Source organism: Marmota monax, unplaced genomic scaffold, assembly GCF_021218885.2.
Source record: "Marmota monax isolate L192 unplaced genomic scaffold, Marmota_monax_Labrador192_F-V1.1 WCK01_AAM20220418_F8-fsc00196, whole genome shotgun sequence".
In the NCBI taxonomy this organism is placed as follows: domain Eukaryota; kingdom Metazoa; phylum Chordata; class Mammalia; order Rodentia; family Sciuridae; genus Marmota; species Marmota monax.
In genome coordinates, this window is record NW_026694390.1 from 793,201 (window position 1) to 820,364 (window position 27,164).

Here is a 27,164-nt window from a genome sequence, read left to right on the forward strand (position 1 = left end):
GTTAAGGCTTTTTGCATCTATGTTTATGAGAGATAATTGTCTATAGTTTTGTCTGCTTATAAATCTTTCTTCTGAGCTTATGATCAGGTAAATGCTATACTCACAAAATTAGTTAAGAAATGTTCTTCCTCCACTATTTTTTGAAAGCATTTCTATTGTATAATGTTGTATTTTTATTCCTTAGATTAATAAAAGAAATCACAAATAAAGACATCCAGATTGGAGTTTTCTTTTTACAGTACTAGGAATTGAATCCAGGGCCCCAACCATTCTAGGCAACAATCTATCACTGAGAAACATCCCAGCCCTTTTATTTATTTTTTTGGAACTAGGTATTGAACCCAGGGGCACTTTATCACTGAGCCTATTTATTTATTGGTTCTGAGGATTTTTATTTTTTATTTTATTTATTTTTATTTTATTTTATTTTATTTTATTTTATTTAACCTAGGGGCACTTAACCACTGAGCAACATCCCCAGCCCATTTATTTTTTATTTTGAGACAGAGTCTCACTAAGTTGCTGAGGGTTTCCTTGAGTTACTTAGGGGTTTCATTTTAAGAAGAGTGTCTAACTAAGTCACCCATGCTGGCCTTGAACTTGTGATATACCTGACACAGCCTCCAAAGTTGCTGGAATACAGAGAGGCATGTGGAACTGTGCTCAGTTTGAAGTTTCCTTTAAGAGAAGGTTTTAAATATGATTTAATTTTTTAAAAATGGACATAGGTCTACTTAGCTTTTAAATTTTCTATTTCAGTCAATTTGGAAATTTATGCTATTCATGTAATTTGTCCATCAAATAGTAGTTTAAATTTATTGGAAAAAAATTTTTCATAATATCTCTCATTTTTCTTTAGAAAATGTATTATTTTTATTGTGGGAAAATACATGTGGCAGAAAGTTTACTATCTTAACCTTTTTCTTCCCCCCAGTACTGGTGATTAAACCGAGGGAGGGGGCTCTACCATTGAGCTAAATCCCTACCCCTTTTTGATCATTTTCTTTTGAAGCAGAGGCTCACAACTTGTTGCCTAGGTTGGCCTTGAACTTGTGATCCTTCTGCCTCAGCTTTTTGTTTGTTTGTTCTCAGTGCTGATGGGTGAACTGAGGTCCTCAAGCATGCTAGGCAAGCACTCTACCACTGAGCTACACCCCAAGTCCCTGCCTTGGCCATCTTAACCAGTTTTAAGCATACAGTTCAGTGGTATTAAATACTTTCATCATTTTATACAGGCATTACCACTGTTGTGGGAAGAAGACTGGACGAGAAGCAGCAAGAGCACTGGGACAGGAGGAGAATTCCAAAATTTATTTCACACCGGCAGGTCCAGAGGAAAACAATGCCAGATTCGGAGCCCTGATCCACAGTTTCTCACAACATTTATAGGTTACTTGGCATCATCTTAGACCCATCCTATCATTGGGGCTTTTTTCCTCTCAAAAAAATTCCTAATCTACTCAGCTAAAGGCCTTGCACAAGGTCTCTAATGTAAAGTATGCTTACAGAAACAGTTAAGGAGAAAGGGCTCAGGCTCTGGGCTGGGGTTGTGGCTCACCTAGCATGGGTGAGGCACTGGGTACCATCCTCAGCACCACATAAAGATAAATGAATAAAGGTATTGTGTCCATCTACAACTAAAACATATTTTAAAAAAAGAAAAAAGAAAGGGCTCTTTTCACAGGCATCTGTTAAATCTCTAGCCCTGAAAGCCTGGCACAGGGGTATTTGAATATCAAGAGGGAGCAGTCAGACTCCTACAGAAGTTGTTTACAATCCAAAAAGTAAGGACTCTTGGTTAATTAGGCTTCCTAAAGAAAAGCAGAGAAAGGAGAGGGGAACTGACTCTTTCCCCAGGTATTGGTTTCTTAACTTAATGCCTGTATGATTTCATTTCACAATCAGGTTTGGTTTTGCCATCACCATCACCATACATTTATTTCTCTTATCAATACTAAGGATTGAACCCAGGGGTTCTCTACCATTAAGCTACATTTCTCCAGCCCTTTTTACTTTTTATTTTGAGACAAGGTCTTGCTAAATTGCTCTGGCTGGCCTTGAACTTGGGATCCTCCTGCTTCTGTTAGACCAGGACACAAGAAAAGACCACTGACTCCAATTAAAATCAAATTAAAGCAAGCTTATTATTTTGACCGGCCGGGCTGCCTCTCCCTCCCAAAACGGCGGGAACAAGACAGCCGCCCAGCTTTCCTGCAGCCCAGCTTTATAGCCCAGAAAGTTACACAAAGGGGGGTTACAGATAACAGAACTCTGACGAGCATCACACTAATGGTAGTTTACATTTTTTTGCTGGCCCCAACATCAGAATTTATGAGGACCATTAGAGCCTCAGAGAGGGTCGTTATCTGGCCAGGGAAGGCCGATATTTATGAGGTGTCACTAAAGTTTCAGAGAGGGCTGCTCTCTGGTCAGAGAGCCAGGCATGGGTGAGTTCAAGGCACGGGCAGGCATTCCAAGCAGATTCAGAATTTGCAGTAATTTATAGTAAAGCCGAAATTATCTTTTCATGGCTTTGTGACGAGATTGCTCCCAATTTTAAGAAAAGATCAGGTTGGGTCTATCATTTCAACCTCTTTTGCTGCCTTTGCAGGGTGATAGAAAGAGAAGGTGGGGGGGCAGGAAATCTGGGATTTATAAAAAGGTAAGATACACCCATTCTGAGGGCATCCAGCTCTGGGTCCCAACTTCTCTAGAAAAGTTGGAGTAGTCGGCTGTCTCTGATCTGTCTCCTTAAAAACTTGCATTCTATACTTGCCTGAGTGTTTCTCGGTGTTTAATCTTCAGCACGGGGTGGGGGATGCAGGGGCAAGGACTGGATCCTGATTTCCAAGACCTGTATCACTGAGAATTGAACCTAAGATCTTAACCACTGAGCCACATGTCCAGCCTTGCTTTACATTTTACTTAGAGACAGGGTCTTGCTGAGTTGCTTAGTGCCTCCCTGAAAGGAAAGTGAGGAAACGAGAGACAGGCAAGTGAGAAATGAAAGACGATGGAGACCAGGCAGAGATACATATGAGAGTTTATTTGTCAGAGCTGACAAAAAAAAAAGGCCATCTCTCCATAGACACAGAGAGGCAATACAGGCTTGGGGTTCAGAACCTTTATGGGGCAGGCTCAGGGATTAAAGCTGGGCAGGTCCTAATGTTGTGGTGAAGCATTGGGTTGGTATGAGGGAATGGTGAGCCTTTCTCAGAAAGGCCCTTGGGCAGGAAAGCAAACTTTTTCTCAGAATGGCAGCTGTCACTTAAGATGGGTGTGCAGATGCTAAGCAAGGACCTTATACTCCCTAAGTTGCTGAGGCTGGTTTTGAACTTGAAATCCTCCTTCCTCAGCCCCCCAAGTGGCTGTGACTACAGGCGTTGGCAATGGTACCCTAATATCTCTATGATTTTGAGTAGTCTTAATACCACATATAAAATCATACAGAATTTGTCTTTGCATAACTGGCTCATTTCACTTTAGCATAGTAGCCTCAAATTCCAACCATATTAGATGCATATGTCACAATTTCCTTCCTTTTTAAAGCTAAATTCTGTTGTATTTATATATCATATTTTGCTTATCTTATCTGTTAGAGTTGCTTCCACGCCTGAGTTATTGTGAAAATGCTGCTCTGAATATGAGAATAACATATCTCTTTTTTTGTGGGGGCGGGGGTGCTGGGGATTGAACCCAGGGCCTTGTGCATCCAAGGCCAGCACTCTACCAACTGAGCTATAGCCCCAGCCCAAGAATAACATATCTCTTTTAGACCCTGCTTGCAATTCTTTGGAATTTATACTCCAAAATGTAATTCATAGAACATATGGAAATTTTCATGTTTAATTTTATGTATTTATGGTGCTGGGGATTTAACCCCCAGGGCGCTCTAACGATGATTAGTTACATCCCAAGCTCTTTTATTTTGATTTTGAGAGAGGGTCTTCCTAAGTTGTTGAGGCTGACTTTGAACTTGCAACCCTCCTGCCTCAGTCTCCCAAGTATTTGGGATTATAGACAAGTGCTATTGTACTCAGTTATATTGCCACCCTAACAATATTAAGTTGTTCAATACTTGACCATGGGATGTCTTTCCATTAATTAATATCTTTTCAATTTCTCTTAGCAACAATTTGCTGTTGTTATGGTAGAAGTCTTTCAGTTCATTGATTAACTTCATTCCTATGTACTTTATTCTCTTTTATGCTATTTAAATGAAATTGTTTCCTTTATTTATTTATTTATTTTTGAGAGAGAGAGAGAGAGAGAGAGAGAGAAAGAGGGAGGGAGAGAGAGAGAGAGAGAGAGAGAGAGAGAGAGAGAGAGAGAATTTTTTTAATATTTATTTTTTAGTTTTTGGCAGACACAACATCTTTGTTCGTATGTGGTGCTGAGGATTGAACCTGGGCTGCACGCATGCCAGGCGAGCGCGCTACCGCTTGAGCCACATCCCCATCCCTGTTTCCTTTATTATTATTATTATTATTTCTTCTTCTTCTTCTTCTTCTGTACTGGGGATTGAACTCTGGGGCACTCAACCACTGAGCCACATCCCCATCCTATTTTTGTATTTTATTTGGAGACAGGGTCCACTGAGTTGCTTAGCACCTCCCTTTTGCTGAGGCTGGCTTTGAATTCCAGATCCTCTGCCTCAGCCTCCAGAGCTGCTGGGATTACAGGTATGCACCGCCTCCACCTGGTCAGGCTTCTTTGTTTTTTTAAATTGCTCATTGTTAATGTAAAGAAATGCAACTGGTATTCGTGAATTGATTTTATATCCTACTATTTTGCTGAATTTTATTTAAAAAAATTTTTTTTTGTAGAATCATTAGGATTTTATACACATAAGAGCATATCACTGTAAACAGATATAATTTTACTTCTTCCTTTTCAATTTAGATGCCTTTTGTTTCTTTTCTTATCTAATTCCCTGCCTGGGACTTCCAGTACTATGTTGAATAGAAATGGTGAAAATGGACATGCTTAGCCGGGCATGGTGGCACATGCTTATGAATGCCTATAATCCCAGCAACTCAGCAAGTCAGGAGGCTGAGACAGAAGGATTGCAAGTTTGAGGCCAATTTCAGCAACCTAGTGAGGGCCTCAGCAACTTAGTGAGACTCTATGTAAACCAACAACAACAAAAAAACAAAATCCCAAACTTTCCATGTTCCTGATCTTAGAAGAGTTTTTCACCATTGAATATAATGCTCACTATGGCTTTTTCATTTGTAACTTTTTTTTTTTTGTACTGGAAACTGAACCTAGTGTCATTTTCCCACAGAGCTATAACCCTAATCCTTTTTATTTTTTACTTTGAGACAGGGTTTTGCTAATTTTCTGAAATTAGCCTTGAATTTGGGATCCTCCTACCTCTGCTCCAGAGTCGCTGGGATTACAGGTGTGTGCCACCATGCCAGCTCACAGGTTATATCATTCCATTTATATCAGATATCCAGAAAAGACTAATTCATAGAGACAGAGTATAGATTAGCTGTTGCAAGGTACTGGGGAGTGGTAAATGGGGAGTGAATTCTTATGGATACAGGGTTTTCTTTGGGGATGATGAAAATGTTTCAGAACTAGATAGTGGTGATGGTTGCACAGTATTTTGCTAAATGCCACTGAATTGTATACTGTAGGATGGTCCAAATAGTAAAATTAAATTCTTTTTTTTAGTTATAGATGGACAGAATGCCTTTATTTTATTTTTTATGTGGGGCTGAGGATTGAACCCAGTGCCTCACGCATGCTAGGTAAGCACTCTGCCATTGAGCTACAGCACCAGCCCAGTAAAAATTTTATTATATATCTTTACAACAATTTTAAAATAATTAATCAATACGATTCACCTTATTAACAAACCAAAAGAGAAACATTGTATCATCTCAATAACAGAAAAATGAACCTGACTAAATCTAATATGAATTCCTCTTAGCAAGAGCCAGCACAGGGGGGCACACCTGAAGTCCCAGCGACTCAGGAAACTGAGGCTGAAAGATGTCTTGAGCCCGTGAGCTTTTAGTCAACCTGGGCAACATAGTGAGACCTAGTTTGAAAAGAAGGAAGAAAGAAGGAAGGGAGGGAGGAAGGAGGAAAGGAGGAAGGGGAGAAAGAAAGAACCAACAACAAAATAACTCTAAGCAAACTACAAATCAAAGGGAACGTCCTCAAACTAATAAAGAACAACCTTAAACTTAATAGTAAAAGACAGAATGCTCTTCCTTTAAGATCAGGAATAAACCGGGCACAGTGGCGTCTGTAATCCCAGCATTTAGAGGGCTGAGACAGGAGGACATTGAGTTTATAAGCCAGCCTCAGTAATGGTGAGGTGCTAAGCAACTCAGTGAGACCCTGTCTGTAAATAAAATACAAAGTAGGGCTGAGAATGTGGTTTAATGGTTGAGTGCCCCTGAGTTCAATCTCTGGTACCTGCCCCCCCCCCCAAATCAAACTAATTAGTATAGAGTAACAAAAAGCTGCCTTCTGTAAAGGGCTTTAGCAATGTCAAAGCCTCTTTTTAATTCATTATTCAATTTGATCCTCTCCCCAAGTGTGCAAGGGTAGCTAGGATTAGGATATGAACTTTTCATATCCTCTTATTTATTTATTTATACTGAGATTGAACCAGGGATGTTTAAACACTGAGCTACATCCTCAGTCATTTTTTAAAAATATTTATTTATTTTTTTTAGTTTTCGGTGGACACAACATCTTTGTTTGTATGTGGTGCTGAGGATCGAACCCGGGACACACGCATGCCAGGTGAGCGCGCTACCCCTTGAGCCACATCCCCAGCCCAGTCATTTTTATTTTATATTTTGAGACAGGGTCTCACTAAATTGGTGAGGCTAGTCTTGAACTTGCAATCCTCCTGCCCGCCTCCCAAGTCACTGGGATTCAAGGCATCATGGGACCCAGCTTCTCTTTGATTTAATGCTTGCCACTGCCCTGTGTGATGGGTGTAATATTAGTGTGTTTACAGCTGAAGGGTGAACAAACGAAGAACTGACAAACTCACATGGTCAATTAATGGTGGCATCAGAGTTTGTACTCAGATCTCCCTGAAGAACTTGAAATATACTTTGTGATCTGCATAAAGTAAACTTGGCTCCAAAACCTAATTTGGAGGTGTTTTTATCCCCCTTGTGGTACTAGGGGTTGAATCCAGGGGTGCTCTATCATTGAAATACACTGTGCCCCAAGCCCTTTTATTTTTACACAGGGTATGTTAAGTTGCTGAGGCTAGCCTCAAACTAGCAATCCTCCTGCCACAGCCTCTAGAGTCTGGGACTACATGTGTGCATCACCAAGCCTAGCTATCCAAACCTAACTTCAAATATTTTCCCAGAAGCCTGAGGATATTTAATATTATAACAACAAACAAACAACAACAACAACAACAACAAAAAACTGTGGCTGACATCTCATTACTCAGCAATCAAGATGCTGGTATTCCCTGACATTCTTTGCAGAATTAGGAAAAACAATTATTAAATTTATTTGGACCAATAAGAGATCCAGAATAGCCAGAGCAATACTGAGCAAGAAAAGTAAAACAGGAGGTATCACAATACCAATCTGAAATTATACTACAGAGCTGTAATAATTAAAACAGCATGATATTGGCTCCAAAATATAAATGAAAACCAATGGAATAGAATTGAAGATACAGATAGAAACCCTCAAGCCCATAGCCCTCTGATACTTGACAAAGGTGCCAAAAATATAACTTGGAGAAAAGACAGCCTTTTAAACAAAGGGTAGCTATCTGTAGAAAAATGAAATTAGACTTTTATATTTTGTTATGCTTGAATTCGGGACCCCCAAAAGACCACCAGAGACCAAGATCTATGTAAGCAGCAAAGAGGTGTTTATTGCGAGCTAGCGTGATCCTCTGCACGCACACAGCAACTGGTGATGCTGAGAGGCCCCAGCCCAGGGTTTGCAGCAATTTTATACACTCTTTGGGGAAGGCAGGGACTTCACATACATCATAACATCTCTTAGCAAATCATCACACATAGCGGGAAAATCATAAAACAACTCTAAAATATGATTAGCACATTCACTGGCGGGAGCAAGTTGGATAAGGGTGATTGGTTACTACAAGAGGGGGATTCTTTTGAACTGATTGGTTTAAGCCAAGAGGGATGTTCGTGCTGAACTACATGGTTTTCCAACACGTTATCAACCACCATAAACTACTGGGAGGGTCATCTGGCATCCCAGGTATTTCCCTGTCTCATGCTGATTGGTGGCTGCTAGGGGGTTGCTATGGGTCCCCACCTAGCCCGACTGAGTCAGGGACACCTGGAGCAGCAGATCTCTCCTGTTACTTGTAGATAAACAATTCAGCAGGGTGGGTATGTGCCTAGGAGTGCTCTGTGGGTCTTTCCAAGGACAAGGGTCACGTCCCCTTCCTTGGACAGGCTTTGCTGAGGTAGAGGCTGGTTTTTCAATTTCACCCTGCACAAAGCTTGAATCAAAATGGATCAGAGACTTAGGAATTAGAACAGAAACATTACAACTGCTAGAAGAAAACCTAGGGTCAACACTCTATCATATAGGTGCTGGCACAGATTGCCTTAAGAACACCCCAAAAGCACAAGAAAAAAAAAAGCCAACAATTAATAAATGGGATGCCATTGGACTAAAAAGTTTCTGCACAGCTAAGGAAATAATTACAGTGTGTAGACAGAGCCTACAGAATGGGAGAAAATCTCACTCCAGTTAGATTGGCAAATATCAAGAATAAAACAACAATAAATTATAGTGAGATTGTGGGGAGAAAGCAACATTTGTATATTGTAGGTGGGACAACAGACTAGTACTAGCACTCTGGAAAGCATTTTGGAGAGTCCTCAAAAAACTAGGAATGGAACCACCATATGACCCAGCTATCCACTCCTGGATATTTTCCCAAAAGATGTAAAATTGGCATACTACAGTGACACAGCCACATCGTTTATAGCAGCACAATTCACAATAGCTAAATTATTATTTTTTTTAAAGAGAGAGAAGAGAGAGAGAATTTTAATATTTATTTTTTAGTTTTTGGCCGACACAACATCTTTGTTTGTATGTGGTGCTAAGGATCGAACCCAGGCCGCACGCACGCCAGGCGAGTGCGCTACCGCTTGAGCCACATCCCCAGCCCCACAATAGCTAAATTATGAAATCAACCCAGATGCCTGTCACTACATGAATGGATTAAGAAATTATAGTATATGTATACAATGGAGTTCTACTTAGCCATGAAAAAGAATGAAATTATGGCATTGCCAGTAATGGAAATGGAGAATATCAGGCTAAGTGAAATTAGCCAAACTCAGGAACTCAGCATGGAAGTGGGGTTCCTTGGAGAGTTAGGCCTGCCCAAGAAAGCTGGAGTGGGGGCTGCTCTGGGGTTCCACCTGGGGTACCAAATTTGTTCCTTAAACCTCAGTCCTTGTCCCCAATGCCAATCCAATAACAAGATGTGGTTTGAGAAAAAGGAAAAAGGTTTATTGCTTTGATAGCAAAGGAGAAGCACAGGGATTTGCCCATCAAGGGAAGCAGGGGGCTTTTAAAGAGGTGACTCAAAGGCTACATTCCATGTGTTCTGTCCAGAGTTTGTATTAATTTGTTAATTTGGGAGATAGTCATTTCTGAGATCTTCTGGAGCCAAACCCAAAGTTTGAATTATTTCCTTCCTATAAGTGTTCAAGGACAGATAACTGCCTAGGATGGGGAAGAAAGGGAATCCTATTTCCCCTGAGATTAGGGAGAGGGAGAGATTAGGGAGGAGCAGGGGAGAGAGGAAGAGAAATAAATGTCTTTTAAAAAATAAATGGCGCAGGGTGTGGTGGTACACACCTTGTAATTACAGTGACTCTAGAGGCTGAGGCAGGAGATTGAGAGTTCAAAGCCAGCCTCAGCAAAAGCAAAGTGCTGAGCAACTCAGTGAGACCCTGTCAGTAAATAAAATACAAAATAGGGCTGGGGATGTGGCTCAGTGGTGCCCTCAGAGTGCCCCTGAGTTCAGTCCCTGGTACCAAAAAAAAAAAGTCGCAGTGGCAGAGCAGCAATGGCTATTTTCAAACCATAAAGTGGACCACCTTTACAAAACCTGGACTGCCTAGATTATTTTTCAAGGATTTGAAGGCCATTTTTGTCAGAAATACTGAATCTCTACACTGGCTCTCTGGTTGGGCCTGCACAAATGCCATATGGATGACCTCATTTTCTTTTTTTCTTGTGGTGCTGGCGATTGAACCCAGGGCCTTGTGTATGTGAGGTAAGCACTTTACCAACTATATCCCTAGCCCACCGGTGAACCCTCGATATCTGGAGGCCTACTCCACCCCCAGGTTATGCCAATGCCACCACTTTTTTGAGAGAGGCACATATTTACAATTGTAAACCCATCTTTTGGTTAATACCCAGCAGATGACTGTAGCCCATTGAGCAAGGGCTCCATTTTATTGCTGAAACCTGATCAAGACTAGAAAGAAAATAAGCAAAATATAAGTTCTTCCATTCTGGTTTTTTTTTTTTTTTTCTTTTTTTTGCAAGAGGGATTGAACTCAGGGGAGCTCAACCACTAAACCATATTCCCAGTCCTATTTTTTGTATTTCATTTAGAGACAGGGTCTCAATGAGTTGTTTAGCACCTCACTTTTTGCTGAAGCTGGCTCACGATCCTCCAGTCTCAGCCTCTGGAGTCACTGGGATTACAGGTGTGCGCCACTGTACCCGGCAAGTCCTTCTATTCTTTAACTTAACCCTTGAGAGAATTTACTGAAGTTCAAAGCACTTTCTGTTAGCAGGGGTGGGGATTATAATGGAAGGTGGGGTCCAGGAGGCCAAATTCCTTGCTGGCAGTGGCATGGTAGTGTTAAGAGGAAAAACTCCCACTGGGCACTATAGTGTTGGCCTGTAATCACTTCAACTCAGAAGGATGAGATGGGAGGATCACAAGTTCAAGGCCAGATTCAGTAACCTAGAGAGTCCTCTCAAAATAGAAAATGATGCCTGGCTTGGTGGTGTATTCCTGTAATCCCAGCAATTCAGAGCCTGAGGCAGGAGGATCTCAAGTTCAAAGTGAGGACCTAAGCAACTCAGAGAGACCCTATCCCTAAATAAAATATAAAAATGGGCTCAGTGGTTAAGTGCCCCTGTTGCCATGTCCAGCCCCACAAATTTATATTTATATTTAATATGGCAGTGGAAACGTGTGTACCAAACCCAGCTCTTTGCATCAAGTAGCAGTAACGAAAATGGGAGATCTAAGGAGAAGTGTTAGGCTTCTCTTTTTGCAAGGAAAGTAGAGACTCAGAGGTGGGGTAAAACAGAAATAGCATATGAAAAGGGTATGGAAGTTAGCTATGAAAAGGGTAAGGAACCTTCTCCAAGGGAAATGAATAGAGGCGGTATGTCAGGGCTCTAGGGGAAAATCTTATTCAATCATTGGTAAGATGGAGCCCAAGAGGTTAGCCGAAGGACGCCCAGCATTTGCAAGGTGGTAACTAGAACTTGAACCTAACTCTCCTGAACCAAGTCCTGGGATCCTTCTTGGGCTGTAGGGGCCACTGGTCTAGGCCCTTGGCGCTAAGTGCAGAATGACCTGAGAAAGCTTGAAGCTAAGGTGACTTGGCTACAAGGTTTTGGAAAGCTCCCCCAATATACGGGAGCACCATCAACAGACAGGAAGCCAGGTCCAAACACTCCTGCCAAATGATGCGGAGACCGCAATTTAAACAAAAAGCTTTCCCACAGCTTCCTGTACGAAGGCGGCGGCGGAAACGCCCCACCAGCATTCAGACTTTCGGAGCCTCCCGAGACGATCCGGAACTTTTGAACAGTCAGGACGTGAATCAAGTGTCAACGGCCGACATTTCCCAACGGTCACGATTTGCTGAGAATCCTTCAGGATTATCGGAAGTGATTGGAAGATGGTTAGGGAGCAGCCCAAATCGGCCGAACGCCATTTGGGACCTCTCCGAAACACAGTCAAGCCCCTTCGGTTCTCTGCGTTCCACTCAGGAATCTTGGGACTCCCGTCACCGTTCGAGGCTTGAATCCAAAGGGCGACTAGTACCGACAGCCCCTCGGCAGTTTCCGGAATTGTTCGGCATTGACCGGAGAGTAGCGCCCTCGGGTTGCAGGCTGAGGAAGGGGCGTGTGAGCCAGCGCGCGCACACGCAGTTGCGTGCCGGCGACCGTTCAGACCGGAAGTGGTTGCGCCTGAGGTCACTTCCGGCGGGTGACGGTGCGGACGGGTCAGGAGCGTAGAGGCGGCGGCAAAATGGCGGCGCCTGAGGAACGGGATCTAACCCAGGAGCAGACAGAGAAGCTGCTGCAGTTTCAGGTAGCAGCGAGTAGTCGGCGCAGCAGATGTCCCCGCGGGATGGGGAGTGGGCCCCTAGAGGATCGCATAACCCTCCTAACTCAGATTGGGTCCGGGCTCTTTCTCAGACCAGCAGGAGCCCCCACCCCCCCCACCCCTCTCAGATGCCAACTGTCCGGATTCCCCTAGTCTCCGAGCCTCTGTCGGGTCTCAGCCTTCTAGCAATCTCTGCCAGCCAGGCGCATCTTCTGCGTGCCCCTCTACCCTCAGCGGGTCAGCTTTCCTCGTTTCTCTTTGCGGAGCTAGTCCTCAATTATCCTTGTCAACCTAGTTACCTGTCAGACCATCTCCGCCCAAAGACTCTAGATCTGCCCGAAATGCATAATTCCTATCTCAGAGTTGGCGTGAATCCAGGTTTCCTGATCATTTCCACCACTGTCCCGTACTATTTCCACAAACATTCACCCAGGGCCTCTTTGGTACCAGGTCTTGTGTTGCGGGCTGTGGTGGGGGAGGAAACACCTACACACAGGCCTGGCTCCTGCTCTGTAGTTGTGGGAGGACACCATATACCGAAACAGTACAACATAAATATGATCATCGATGGCTTCTGAGGGGTTTGTTACACCTCGGCTCATTCCTAGACTCCTGTGCTTGACTATACTTGAGGAATCTGCATTTTAGTGAATTTTACGTTAAGAACATTTGGCACTAAGCACTTCACCTCTCAGCTGGAGAATCTGGTTGTAGGAGACCATTAGGGTGGATAACCAGGGTTTTGTTAGCAGTTCTCCTGTCTGCATATTTTAAAAGTGTCTACTCCCTTGAGGATGTTGTGGAGAACAAACGAGTTTATGGATATTAGAAGGGCATTCTAAACAGTTAAATGCTCTCAAACAGTATTGCTGCTGTTTATCATTATTTACTTTAGAAAAGAACTAAAGTTAGTATTACATTTATTTCCTAATATGAAATGTGCTAAATATTCATTTATTCGTCAGTATTAGGAAAAATCTTAGTGCTCAGGCACTCAGGTAGAATACTATTTACTAAGTATTTACAAAGTTGTAAGCATTTTGCTAAACATTTAACAAAAAAATATACTAATCTCATTTAATACTCAGGCTCCAACTGTCACAGTACCTATTTTAAAGATGAAGGACATGAAGCTTTAGAGTGATATGCTTAGCTTATATAGCTAGTATGTGATGGTGTCATATTTAAACTCAGGTCCATCTTTCCAGAGCCTTTCTTGGGCTAAACTGCTGTACAACAGTTTACCTCTACACAATGGTTTAAACTTCTGAATCTGTAGGCATGGGAAACCATCAAAAGTTTTTTTCAACCAGAGAGTGACAACATTAGATATCTGTTTGCTTCAGAAACAGTATTCAACTCTTACTTAGAATCTCCGCAGGGTCAGAATAGAACAGTATGATGCTGCTTGCTAGGAGCTGGCTCTCAATTTCCTCATTTGATACATTGAGATTAGTGAAAGTAAAATATTTTGGAAATCTCAAGTTTTCCTCTATTTTATTTTTTTGTGTGACATGTAATTTGATTGGAACTCCCTAAAGTATATTTATCATGTTTCTCAGCCCATCTGATATTTCTAAGATTTTTTTGTAGTTCTCCATTGCTTCTGTTTATTTTGGAATCAGTTGAGTATTAATACCTAGTTTAGGTGTTTGTTTTAAGATATTTCAATGGGAGAGAATAGGGGCGTGTGTTATAAGGAGAACTAATGCAGGGATATGAAAGGAGTCCATTCCCCAAATATCCATATATAGTGACTTCCCTAAGAGCTTTATTGCTGTTGAACACCTAGACAATGATAATATGGACAGAGAGAGAAGAAACTAAATGAGCTATGCAATTGCCCCAGGAGGAAGAAGTGATCTCTTTTCTGCTTTTACCAGGAGTAAAGAAAAATTTCCTTTTAAATGTATAGTATGGTATTATGACCCATTCTTTCTTTTTCCTCTACCACTGAGCAACATCCCCAGTCCTTTTTTTTTTTTTTTTTTAAGAGAGAGTGAGAGAGATAGAGGTAGAGAGAGAGAGAATTTTTTAATATTTATTTTTTAGTATTTGGCGGACACAACATCTTTGTTTGTATGTGGTGCTGAGGATCGAACCCGGGCCGCACGCATGCCAGGCGAGCGCGCTACCGCTTGAGCCACATCCCAGCCCCCTTTTTATTTTTTTGTATCGAGACATGGTCTTGCTAAGTTTCCAGGGCTGGCTTTAAACTTGTGATCCTCCTGCCTCAGCCTCCTGGGTAGTTGGGATTACAGATGTGTACTACCATACCTGGCTGTCCTCATTCTTTTGAATTATAGCAAGTAAAGCCTGAATTGAGCTGTAGAATCAAGTTTATACTCATTTTGAAAATCTTTCAGTGTGCTTCATTAGTTACCTAGCAGGAAAAAACAAATATATGATGCTTTTTTTGTGTATTTAAAAATTCAAGATGGCTGTGATGGCACACCCTGGTAATTCCAACAAGCGACTTGGGGAGGATGGGCAGGAAGATCACAAGTTTGAGGCCAACCTCAGCAATATATTGAGACCCTGTTGCAAAATAAAAAGGGTTTGGATGTGGCTCAATTAAATGGCCCTGGGTTCAATCCCTGGCACCAAAAATAAAAATTCATAGTCATCTGAGGGTTTTTTTGTTTGTTTGTTTGTTTTTTTGAGGCGGGCAATGAATTTGACATTGTGGAGAAATGTGAGCTTTGAAACTCTAGGCATATACAATTAGAGCCTTTCAGTTTAGCTTCTGGTGAATTCTGCAGTTTCAGGCAAGTTCTCCCTTCATTGAGTCTCTTTCTTCTTTTATAAATTGTTAATACTTTTATCTAGTTTACAGCATTTGATTTCTTTTTTTTACTTTAAAAAACAAACCTATTTTAGCCCGGCGTGGTGTCACACGCTTGTAATACCAGTGGCTTGCCTGTAATCCCAGAGGCTCGGGAGACTGAGGCAGGAGAATCCCGAGTTCAAAGCCAGCCTCAGCAACAGTGAGGTGCTAAGCAATTCAATGAGATCCTGTCTCTAAACAAAATACAAAAATAGAGCTGGGGATGTGGCTCAGTGATTGAGTGCCCCTGAGTTCAATCCCTGGTACTAAAAATAAAAAAAAAAAAAGTAATGCATGCTTGTAGGTTAGCCACATATACCTATATTAAACAATTAAGTCTCATTCTTCTAGTTTTAATTTGGGGTATGTTGCATGTCTTTGTATACTTTTTTCTAATATATGTGCACATCTATAAATTCTTAATGTAGAATCTCTTACCCTGTCACTGGACTGATGAGTTGAAAAAGACTATCTTCCATTTTCTAATATATTTAAGTGTTTCTGCTCTCATCAGTTGAATTGTACTCTTGACAGGGAGTCAATTGTGTTTATTCCTAAATTAGTGTGTGATGCTGTTTGTTATATAAATTTAATTAACTATTACATAAACCAATAAAATACCAGTACATAGTTTATATGAAAACTTTTTATGGCTTTAGAAAGGCTGTATAAGGATAAGTTGCTGAAAAAAATTGTAATTGACTTAGGTGTGGGCAAGATGTCTGTAAATGACTTTTGGAAAAATCATTGAGGTAGAAGATTGTGCACGACTGCTTGGCATTTGTTTTAAGGTTGCACTACACTTAAAGAAATCCAATCAGTGTGGTTTTGCTAGAAAGTACAAGGAATACCAGTGTAGCCATTCCCTGAAGAAAAGGGTAGGCCTATTTTAATTTTATTTTTTAAAATATTTTTTAGTTGTTGATGGACTTTATTTTGTTTATTTATATTTGGTGCTGAGAATTGAACCCCGTGCCTCACACATGCTAGGCAAGTGCTCTTCCACTGAGTTAAAACTCCAGCCCTGAAAAGGGTAGCTTTTATTTAAAAAAAAAAAAAAAAAAATTGCTGCATAAACATTTATACTTTATTTTCATCTTAAATAAGAATGTATAGCATATTTTTATTCCTTGCTTTATATGACTTTTCATTCTTATTGGGTAAGAGAAGTTCTGCTCTCATTGTTTTATAGGGATATGATCATATTTGACTTATGAAAGCAGATCATAATAAGAGGCTAGGAAGATTAACTTTGGAATAAGGCTTCCTGGATTTGAATTCTGGATCTCCACTTACTAGTTTTGTGACCTGAGCATATCACTTAACCTCTCTGTGCCTTAGTTTTTTCATCCATGGATTAATAATATATTACCTATTCACAGGATTGTTTCAGTGTTTAAATGTTACCATATCTAAAGCACTAGGAAATATTAAAAACTTGAATGTTAAACTTTATTATTACTTTGTAGTTACTTAAAAACATTATGGATAATAATGTTATTTTTGTTATTTGTGGTCATACAAATAATGCTGCAGTGAATATTCCTGTGAATATGGCATAGTGAATCCCACTATTATGTATAATTCTAATTCACTAAATAAATACATCCTTGTACATATAGATTTATCCCATTCTCAGTCAACTGTTATTCAGCCACCTACTCTGTGCTAAAGTTCTAGGCACAGAATGCAGTGGTACAGTAAACATATTCTAGGGGGAAGAGACAGGAGATAAAATAAACAAGTGAAATGTGTAATATGTTAGATAGTGGTTAGTACTGTGGTGAGAAATAAAGAATTTTGAGGAATGGGTTTAATTTTAAATAAGATGATTACGGGAAGACATCACTAAGTGTCATTTGTGAAGGAAGTATTGGAACAAATCACATAGATAGCTGAGGGAAGAGTATTCTGGATAGAGGAAATAAAGGTGCAGAAGCTCTGAGGCATGGTTTGGTTTTTGGTTTCAAGGAATGGCAGGGAGGCCAGTGTGCCTTGAACCAAGAGAGGAAGGAGGTATATAGCAGGAGATGAAAGATGTGATAAGACCATCTGTAGAATGCCTTGTAAGCCATTGTAAGGAGTTTTGGGTTTAACTCTGAGGTAAGGTGGGTAACCTTGAGAAGGTTTTGAATAGGATGATGACAGGATTTGATTTATGATTTAATAGGGTTACTTTGGCTGCTATATTTAGGAGACCCTGAGGTAAGGGAGGAAGTAGAGACCAATTAGGATTTTTTTCCAGTGGTTTCGAAAGGCTTGGGCAAGGGTAAGGAGGTGGTAATGCTGAGTATTTGCTGAATTCTGAGTCTGTTTTTTAAGGTAGAGTAGATAGGATTTTCTGAGAGATTGATTGCCTGGTGAGAAAGGAAGTTAGAGGTACCTTTTTTTTTTTAAGATTTTTGCTGGGGCTGTGGCTCAGTGGTAGAGCACTTGCCTAGCATGTGTGCCTGGGTTCGATCCTTAGCACCACATATGAATAAACAAAGTGAAAAACCCATTGGCAAAAATTAAAAAAAAAAAAAAAGATTTTTGCCCTGAGTAATAGGAAGGGTAGAAGTCATTAACTGAAAGTACAAGAATGCCAGTGAAGCCATGTAAGGGTGAGATCAGGAGTTTAGATTTGTTCTGTGAAGTCTGAAATTTCTATTAGGTATCCAAGTGAAGATGCTTAGTAGGTAGCTGAAGTCTTGTGTGCAAGAGAATAATCTGTAATTGGCAATACAAATTTGAGTGTTGTCCATATATAGATAATATTTTAAGCCATGAAACTGCTTGAAGCTGGGCACAATGGCACAGTCCTGTAATCTCAGCTATTTGGGAGACTGAGGCAAGAGGATTACAAATTCAAGGCCAGCCTGGTTAATTTAGCCAGAGATCTTCTCAAGTGTAGCTCAGTGGAAGAACACTCCAGGGTTCAACCCCTAGTACTTTCCCTCCAAAAAAAAAAACATAGAAAAGGTAAGAGGGCTAAGCTCTGAGGTACTTAATCTTTAGCATTTGGAGGATGTCATGAGAACATACAAAGAAGATTTAAGTAGCAAGTGAGATAGAAGGAAAACTAGTGTTATATCCTAGAGTCGTGAAGTACTTGGAAAATGAGAACAGACAGATGTCTCTTATTATCTGAGTGGATTCCAAGAACCCCAGTGATATCCATATCTGAAGATGTTTGAGTCCCTTATATAAAATGGCAGTGTATTTGCTTATAACTTAAGCATATCTTCCCGTATATTTTATAATACCTAATACAATGTAAATGCTATTAAATAGTTGTTATACTGTATTGTTTAAAGAATAATGACCAAAACAAATCTCCACACTGAGTACAGACCACATTTTTCTCCCTGAGTATTTGTGATCTGCTATTGGTTAAATTTATGGATGCAGAATGCTGAATGTATTAGAACAATTATGCAAATAGTAAAAACACCAGGATACTAGTAGAGTTGGAGAGGATGACAGGCAACTGGGAACTAAAATTTTAAAAGAATTTAAGGCAGTGATTTAGAGTGAGCAGATTTCCCAACAAGAACAGGATATTGATTGGTATAATCTGATGAAACCTTGAGATTTAAAGGTGTTTTGTGATGTTGTTTAAATATTTATTAAGCATTTACTTTGGCCTACATAATTCTAGAGTCATTCTATCAGTGAATTCTCCTGGTGAATTCTCTCAGTAAACAAATGGAATAGGTTCCAGTTTTGTCGAGTTAACTAGTATCTGTAGGTAACATTCAATGTTAATTATGATCTGAGATTTGACCTGGATTGTATTTCCTCTTTCCTATTTCCTAGCACTACTTTTTTGGCTCTTAAGTGTTAATTTGTTTTTAACATCACATATGGGAAAAGGGCCAGTAGAAATAGCTATGTAGCAGGTTTATTTATTTATTTATTTATTTTTGCAGTGCTGGGAATTGAACTTGACTGTGCTAGGCAGGTGCTTTACCACTGAACTATACCCTGAGCCTTACATGGCAGTTCTAAGAAGGAGAATTCAGCAGAGGAAGACAAAAAGTGTGGTTCTTATTCTAGACATATCACTCATGGTAACTCTTAGTATCCTTTATGTGAAAGTGGCCACCCCCAAACAGAAATGAACCATGTCCACTGATATGGGGGAGAGAGAATATCTGGAAAGAGTGCCCATTTCATTTTCTTTTCTTTCTTTTTTTATTTGGGGGTGGTGGTGATACTGAAACCAGGGGTGCTTGTTTTATGAAGAGCACTCAGGCGTTCTATCACTGGGCGCTCTACTATCTCTCTCTCTCTCTCTCTCTTTTTTTTTTTTAAAGAGAGAGAATTTTTAATATTTATTATTTTTTAGTTTTTGGCGGACACAACATCTTTGTTTGTATGTGGTGCTGAGGATTGAACCCGGGCCGGCCACACGCATGCCAGGCGAGCGGGCTACCACTTGAGCCACATCCCCAGCCCGCTCTACTATATCTCTAAGTCCTTTTCATTTTTTAATTTAATGTTTTAAAAACAGGTCTCACTAAGTTGCCCAGGCTGGCCTTGTACTTGGTGATCCTCCTACATCCCCAGCCTTTTAAAAATTTTTTATTTTGAGACAAGATCTTGCTAAGTTGCGCAGGCTGTTCTCAAAATTTTGATCCTGGCTAGGCCATCTGGGTTGCTGGGATTACAGTGGTGGGCCACCATGAGTGGCTCAAGGTTTCAATTAGACTGTAAAGATGGAGAAAATATTTAGAGGCTAAGAATAAAGGGAATATTGCTGATATAGTGGGGGTTTAATTTCTGCAGAATAAAAGTACTAAAAATGGGGGTTTCTGAAAACCTTAGTCCATTTTGTGCTACTGTAATGGAATACTCAAAACCCGTTAGTTTATAAAGAAAAGATTTATTTCTTATAGTTCTGGAGGTTAGGAAGTCCAAGGTTGAGGGTCCACATCTGGAGAGGGCCTTGTGACAGAAGGTGGAAGGGTAAGAGAACATGAGAAGGAAGACTGACTCATACTTGTATCAGGATCCCTTTCAGAGATGATGACATTAATCCCTGTCCTCATGACCTAAACACCTTTTAAAGGTCCTACTTCCTAGCACTATTGTGTTGGGGATTAAATTTCCAACACTTGAACTTTGGGAGGCACATTGAAACCATAGCACTAGTTAAACAAATATACTTGTTAAATTTTAAAAGTGACTACTAGACTATTTTCGAGAAGGATTTTGGCAGCTCATTTCTACCAAGATCATTAATAGGATGCCTTTTCCCATACTTCTGCTAGTCTCAGATATCTTTTTTTTTTTTAATTAATCTGATGGAATGAAACTTATTTTAATTTGCATTTCTGGAGGCAGTGGTGGTGGCAGCAGGTGCCAGGGAGGCTGTGGTATTTGATTTTGTTTTAAACAGCAAATGCTGGTCTCCCTGCCCTCCCGTTTTGTGGCATTGAGGATTTGAACCCAGAGGCGCTCAGGCGCTTTACCACTGGGCACTCTACTATATCTCTAAGCTCTTTTCATTTTTTAATTTAATGTTTTAAAAACAGGTCTCACTAAGTTGCCCAGGCTGGCCTTGTACTTGGTGATCCTTCTGCTTCAGCCTCCCTAGTAGCTGGGATTACAGGTGTATGCCACAGTATCTGGCTATTTGATGTTTTTTTTTTTTTTTTTTTTTTTAAACACTGCCACTGAGAGAAACATTTTTTTTTTTTTAAATATTTATTTATTTTAGTTTTCGGCGGACACAACATCTTTGTTTGTATGTGGTGCTGAGGATCGAACCCGGGCCGCACGCATGCCAGGCGAGCACGCTACCGCTTGAGCCACATCCCCAGCCCCTATTTGATGTTTTTATAGCACTTTTTTTTTTCTTTCTGGCTATTAGGTTTTCTGTTTCACTGGTTTGCTTCCACTTAATGGGGCTATACAAATACATTTTTCCCTTTGGAATTTTATTTTATTTTTTAAAATATTTTTATTAGTTATTGATGGACCTTTATTTATTTGTTTATTTTTATGTGGTGCTAGGAATCTAACCCAGTGTCTCACACATGCTGTGCAAGTGCTCTACCACTGAGCCACAACCCCGGCCCTCCCTTTGGAATTTTATATAGTTCAATTTTAATTTCATTTTTATTTCTAAAATTGTATTTATTTTTGTGGTACTGAGGATTGAACCCAGGGACACTTTACCACTGACCTACATCCCCAAACCCCCTGTTTTGGTTTTTTTTTTCCTCTCATTTTGAGATAGGATCTTGCAAAATTGCCAAGACTGGCTTCAAACTTGCAATCTCCCTTCCTCAGTGTCCCAAGAAGCCAGGCATATGCCATCATGCCCAACTATGTAGTTTTATTTTTTTAAATTGGATCTTTAATCCCCATAGCATTTAATTTTTTTGTGTGTGGTATCTGATAAAAAACCAATTTCACTTTTTTTCCAGGAAAAACTATAGGTTTACACTGATTTTAAGTAGCCCTCTATGTTGTTTCACTAACTGGTCTGGTATTTATTGAATAACCTTAGATTTATACTAAATTTTAATGTCTGATAGAATAGGACTTTCACTAATCTTTGTTTTTTTCTTCCTGAAAAATTATTTGTAATTCTTACAAGGGCTTTCATTTGCCTTTAAAAATCACTCTTTTAGCCAGTCTCAGTGGTGCACATCTGTAATCCTAGCAACTGGGGAAGCTGTGGCAAGAGGATAAAATTTGAGGTCAGCCACAACAACTTCACAAAACCCTGTCTTAAAATAAAAAATTAAAAAGAAATGGGGATGTATCACACTGGTAAAAGCACCCTTGGGTTCAGGCCCTAGTACAAAAATATGAAAAATCATTTATGCAGTTTTGAGATTATTGGAATTGCAAAATGAAAATATGTCCACACAAAAAATCTGTACACATGGTGTTGCATGCCTGTAATCTCAGCTACTTGGGAAGCATGAGGATCACAAGTTCAAGGCCAGCCTAGGCAACTTAGGGAGACCCTGTCTCAAAAAACAAAAAGGACTGGGGTGTAGTTCAGTGATGGAATGTCCTGGATTCAGTCCCCAGAACTAGGGGGTGGGGGGAAGATTGCTGGGTCTATATTTAACTTTTTATGAAATTACTGAACAATTTTCTGAAGCAGCTGCACCAGCATTCCAACCCTCAGTATGTGAAGGTTCTGATTTTTCCATATCATGCCAATATTTGTTATGGTCCATATTTGTTAATTATCCTAGTGAGCTTGAAGGGATTTCTCATTGTGGGGTTTGATTTGTATTTTCTAAAACTGAAATGATGTGGAATGTCTTTCCAGTGCTTGTTGATCATTTGTGTATTTATGGAGAAATGTCCATTTAAATCTTCTACCCATTTTTTGACATACTTGTTTAAGTGGTAAGAGTTCTTTATATATTCTGGATACAAATCTTTAATCAGATATGTGATTGGCAAAAATATTCTGCCATTTTGTGGGTTATCTTTTCTTTTCTTTCTTTGCTACCAGGGATTGAACTCAGGGGCACTTAACCACTGAGTCACATTCCCAGCCCTGTTTTTGTATTTTATTTAGAGACAGGATCTCACTGAGTTGCTTAGTGCCTCCCCGTTGCTGAGGCTGGTTTTGACCTGGAGATCCTCCTGTCTCAGCCTCCCCAGCCACTGGGATTACAGGTGTGTACCACTGAGCCCAGCTATCTTTTTTTTTTTTTTAATAAATATCAGTCTTATGTCTTATAATGTTTTTATCAGTTTCATTCTATGGTCTCTCCTACTTCCAAGGTCATTACTCTTGTTTTTTTTTTCCCCAGTTGTAGATGGACAACATAAGGTGCCTTTATTTTATTTATTTTTATGTGGTACTGAGGATAGAACCCAGTGTCTCACATGTGCAAGAAAAGCGCTCTGCCAGCTGAGCTATATCCCCAGCTTTTGCCTTCACTTTTTTTAAAAAATATGTTTTTAGTTGTAGTTGGACAAAGTACCTTTATTTTATTTATTTTTATGTGGTGCTGAGGATTGAACCCAGCACCTTGCATATGCTAGGCGAGCGCTCTACTGCTGAGCCCCAGCCCCAGCCCTTCACTTTCTTGAGGGTATGCTTTTAAGCTTTAAATTATAGAGTACAGTTTGTCTGTTGCTTGTATGTTTGGTGTCATACCTAAGAAATCATGTCCTAAGAAATCATAAGATCACAAATATTTATGCCTATGCTTTCTTTTTAAAATTCTTTTAGTTGTTGATGGATCTTTATTTTATTCATTTACTTATATGCGGTGTTGAGAATTGAACCCAGTGCCTCACATATGCGAGGCAAGCACTCTACCCCTGAACCCTAACCCCAGCCCTATCTATGCTTTCTTTTAAGAAATCTGCATCTTTAGCTCTTTTATTTAGGTCTGTAATCCTTTTGTAGTTAGCAGTTGTGAGTTAGGGGTCTGATTTATTTTGCATGTGGATATTCATTTTTCCTAGCACTTAGTTGAAAAGATTATTCTGTCTACATTGAATGATTTTGGAACTTTTCTCAAAAATGAGTTGACAATAACTGAGGGTTTGTTTCTGACTCTTGTTAATGTCTCACTGACGTGTGTCAGTAATTATGCCAGAACCGCATCCCACTGTCTTCACTATTGCACCTGTGTAGTAAGCTTGAAATCAGGAATTGTGAATCTTCCAACTTTCCTCTTTTTCAAATTGTTTGGCTGTTCTGGGTCCATTGTATTTCCAAATGAAAGTTAGGATTGTCAGATCAAGTGAGGCAGGCAGTGACCAAAGGAGGCAGATTTAAAAAGGCCGCCGAAGGAGGCTTTATTGAGATACCACTCACAGGCAGAACTCGATCAGACCCACAGAGTGGACAGGAGAAGGGGCTGAGGAGAAACCGCGTGGAAGCTCGACTGGACTGGACTTTTATGGGGCTTACAGCAGGAAGGGAAGGGCTTGGGACAGGAAAAGGTGTTCTTAGGATCCCTTGTCCTGTTGGAGTTGGTCAGGGGAGTTGACTGAACTCGAGGATTGGCCAGGGGGTCCTGCTGATTGACAGTCATTTCTCCCAGCGCCTGATTGATGTTCCTTTCCCCCATGGGCTGCTTTGTTCTAAGTCGCCACCACCAACCTAACACCTAACAAGGATCACCTTGTTAATTTCTTGGGTGGGGGTGTGTGTTGATAGTTGGAATTGGCTCTATAGATTAGTATGGGGCATTGCCAACATAATACTATTGAACCTTCCAATCCATGAACATAGGAAGTCTTTTCTATTTATTTAGGTCATCCTCAGTCTTTCTTTTCCTTCTGAGTGTTTGTGTATCTGTGTGTGTGCTGCTGGGGATTGATCCCAGGGGCATTCTACCACTGAGCTATATTCCTAGCCCTTTTAGATTTTATTTTGAGACAGAGTTTTGCTAAACTGTCCAGGTTGGCCTCATACTTGTATCCTCCTGCCTCAGACTCCTGAGATCTGGGATTATAGGCATGCACCACTGGGTCTGCCTATCTATTCTTTTTTCTGTTATTCTTATTTCTTTATTTTATTCTGATTTGTAGTTTTCAAGTCTTACTCTTCTTTTGTTAAATGTATTCCTGAGGGCTGGGGATGTGGCTCAAGCGCGCTTGCCTGGCATGCATGCGGCCCGGGTTCGATCCTCAGCACCACATACAAACAAAGATGTTGTGTCCGCTGAAAACTAAAAAATAAATATTAAAAATTCATCCTCTCTCTCTCTCTAAAAAAAAAAAAAATGTATTCCTGAAAGTTTTATTCTTTTTGATGGTATTGTGAATGTAATTGTTTTCTTAATTTTATTTTCTAATTGTTCATTGCTAGTGCATAGAAATATAACTGGGTTTTGCTAGGCATGGTGGTGCACACCTATAATCCCAGCAGCTCCAGAGGTTGAGGCAGGAGAATCTCGAGTTCAAAGCCAGCCTCAGTAATGGCGAGGCATCAAGCAACTCAGTGAGACCCTGTTTCTAAATAAAAGACAGTGGGGATGTGACTCAGTGGTTAAGTTAAATTCCTCTGAGTTCAATCCCTGGTAACCCCCTGCCAAAAAAAAGAAAAAAGAAATGTAATTGGGTTTTGTATATTGGACTTATACCCTGCAACCTTGCTGAATTCTTTTGTTCTAATAGTTTCAGGGGAATTCTATACAAAAGGAACAGTCCTGAGCTTCAATTATACACACATTTTTTTTTACACACACACACACACACACACGTGTGTGTGTGTGTGTGTATTTTAAAAATTTCTTCTTCAGTGTTGAGAATCCACCCCAGGGCATTGTGCATGGTAGGCAAGTGCTGTAATACTGAAGTACATCCCCACTTCCTGTTCTCTAATATTTGTCTTCGTTTTCGTTTTTCTGGGGACCATTCAATAGAGGATGAAATTGAGAATTTGTGCAAAAATATCCGCCCCCCACACTTTTTGTAATGGGGATTGAATATAGGGAGACACTTTACCATTGAGCTGCATTCCTGGCCTTAAACTTTCAGTCCTCTTGCCTCAGCCTTCCTTTGTCACTGGGATTACAAGTGTGTACCAGTGCACCTGGTAATATTGTCATTTATTTATTTATTTATTATAGTTGTAGATGAACAGCATGTCTTTATTTTATTTGCTTGTTTTTTTGTGGTGCTGAGGATTGAACCCAGTGCCTCACACATGCTAGGCAAATCCTCTACCACTGAGCCACAACCCCAGTCTGCAATATTGTCCTTTTTAAGTGTGTTAAGATAGGAAACACTTATTGCCAGGTACAGTGGCACGTGTGTATAATCCCGATACTAGGTAGGAGGATCACAAGTTTGAGGTCAGCCTTGGCAACATAACAAGGCCCTAAGCAACTGAGTGAGACCCTATCTTAAAATAAAAAAGGGCTGGGGGCTGGAGTTGTGGCTCAGTGGTAGACCATTTGCCTTACACCACATATAGATAAATAAAGGTATTGTGTTCATCTACAACTAAAAAAAATAATAATAATTAAAAATAAAGAAGAGTTTAAAAAAAAAAAAAAAGGGCTGGGGATGTAGCTTATTGGTGAAGCATTCCTGGGTTTCATCCCCAGTACCAAAAACAAACTAAACCATGTATCATGTAGCCAGATATACACTTGAAAGACTGCAAGTCCTTTTCACAGGGACCTAAAGATTTTTTATATATGAAAGATTTATCTGATATTTTTTACATATACGAAATTAAACCTGTCATTTGAACATTAAAAGTGCTTTAACTTTATGATTTTTTTTTCCCACTTAAAAATTCAGATATTAGGTGCTGAGAATGTAGCTCAGTGGTAGAGTAATGTGTCTAGCATGCCCAAGGCAGCCTTTGATCACCACCACCACTACATTACACATACATATGTACACACACACATCAGTAGAGCTTCACACATTCTCACAAGTTTAATATTAATGCATTATGTTTCATTAGCTTTTACCTCACAACATTACCTTCTTAGTGACTCATAGGTGATTCAGATGATTTTCAACATCTCATTTGAATAGGTGAGAAATCAGCTGACATAGGAATAATGGGAAGCATAATGTGACAAGAGCATAAAATGAAATCAGAGTACTCCAAGTTCAGTACAACTTGCTTCCCATTTACTAATGGGAATGTTCATGGGAATGTTAGTTCATTCTTTAAGTAGTAAGTTTCTTTTTTTGTAAAAACAACAACAAAAATAGTACTTAATGTCCAAGGGTTATTGGAATTAGATAGTGTATATTAACTGTGCAGCACAATTCCTGATACATAATCATTACTCAGTTAATGTAAGTTACTGTTGTTTTAGAATCCCAGTCATCTTACTCTTGGTATATAGTTATTCTCTGTTCCAAGTATAACAGGCCACCTCTATAAAATCTGTGCATTTTGACAAGTGCTAATTGAGTGAATAACCAAGTATTTTCTTTGAATAAAATTTTTTACTTAACTGGTATTACCTTCTGAGAGTTACAGATGAATTTGTTTTAATTAAACTATATTTTTTAGAG

General features: G+C 39.9%; 1 protein-coding gene across 2 annotated transcripts in view; it reads left to right on the forward strand.

Annotated features, from left to right (window-relative positions):
- The first annotated feature begins 12,158 nt into the window (after positions 1 to 12,158).
- The window catches only part of Faf2 (Fas associated factor family member 2), a 59,791-nt gene continuing 44,785 nt past the window's right edge, over positions 12,159 to 27,164 (forward strand). For both annotated transcript variants that reach the window (XM_046468014.2, XM_046468016.2), the window contains exon 1: positions 12,159 to 12,355. In XM_046468014.2, the coding sequence (XP_046323970.1) occupies positions 12,293 to 12,355 (63 nt within the window). In that variant the 5' untranslated portion in view covers positions 12,159 to 12,292. The remainder of the gene's footprint in view (positions 12,356 to 27,164) is intronic.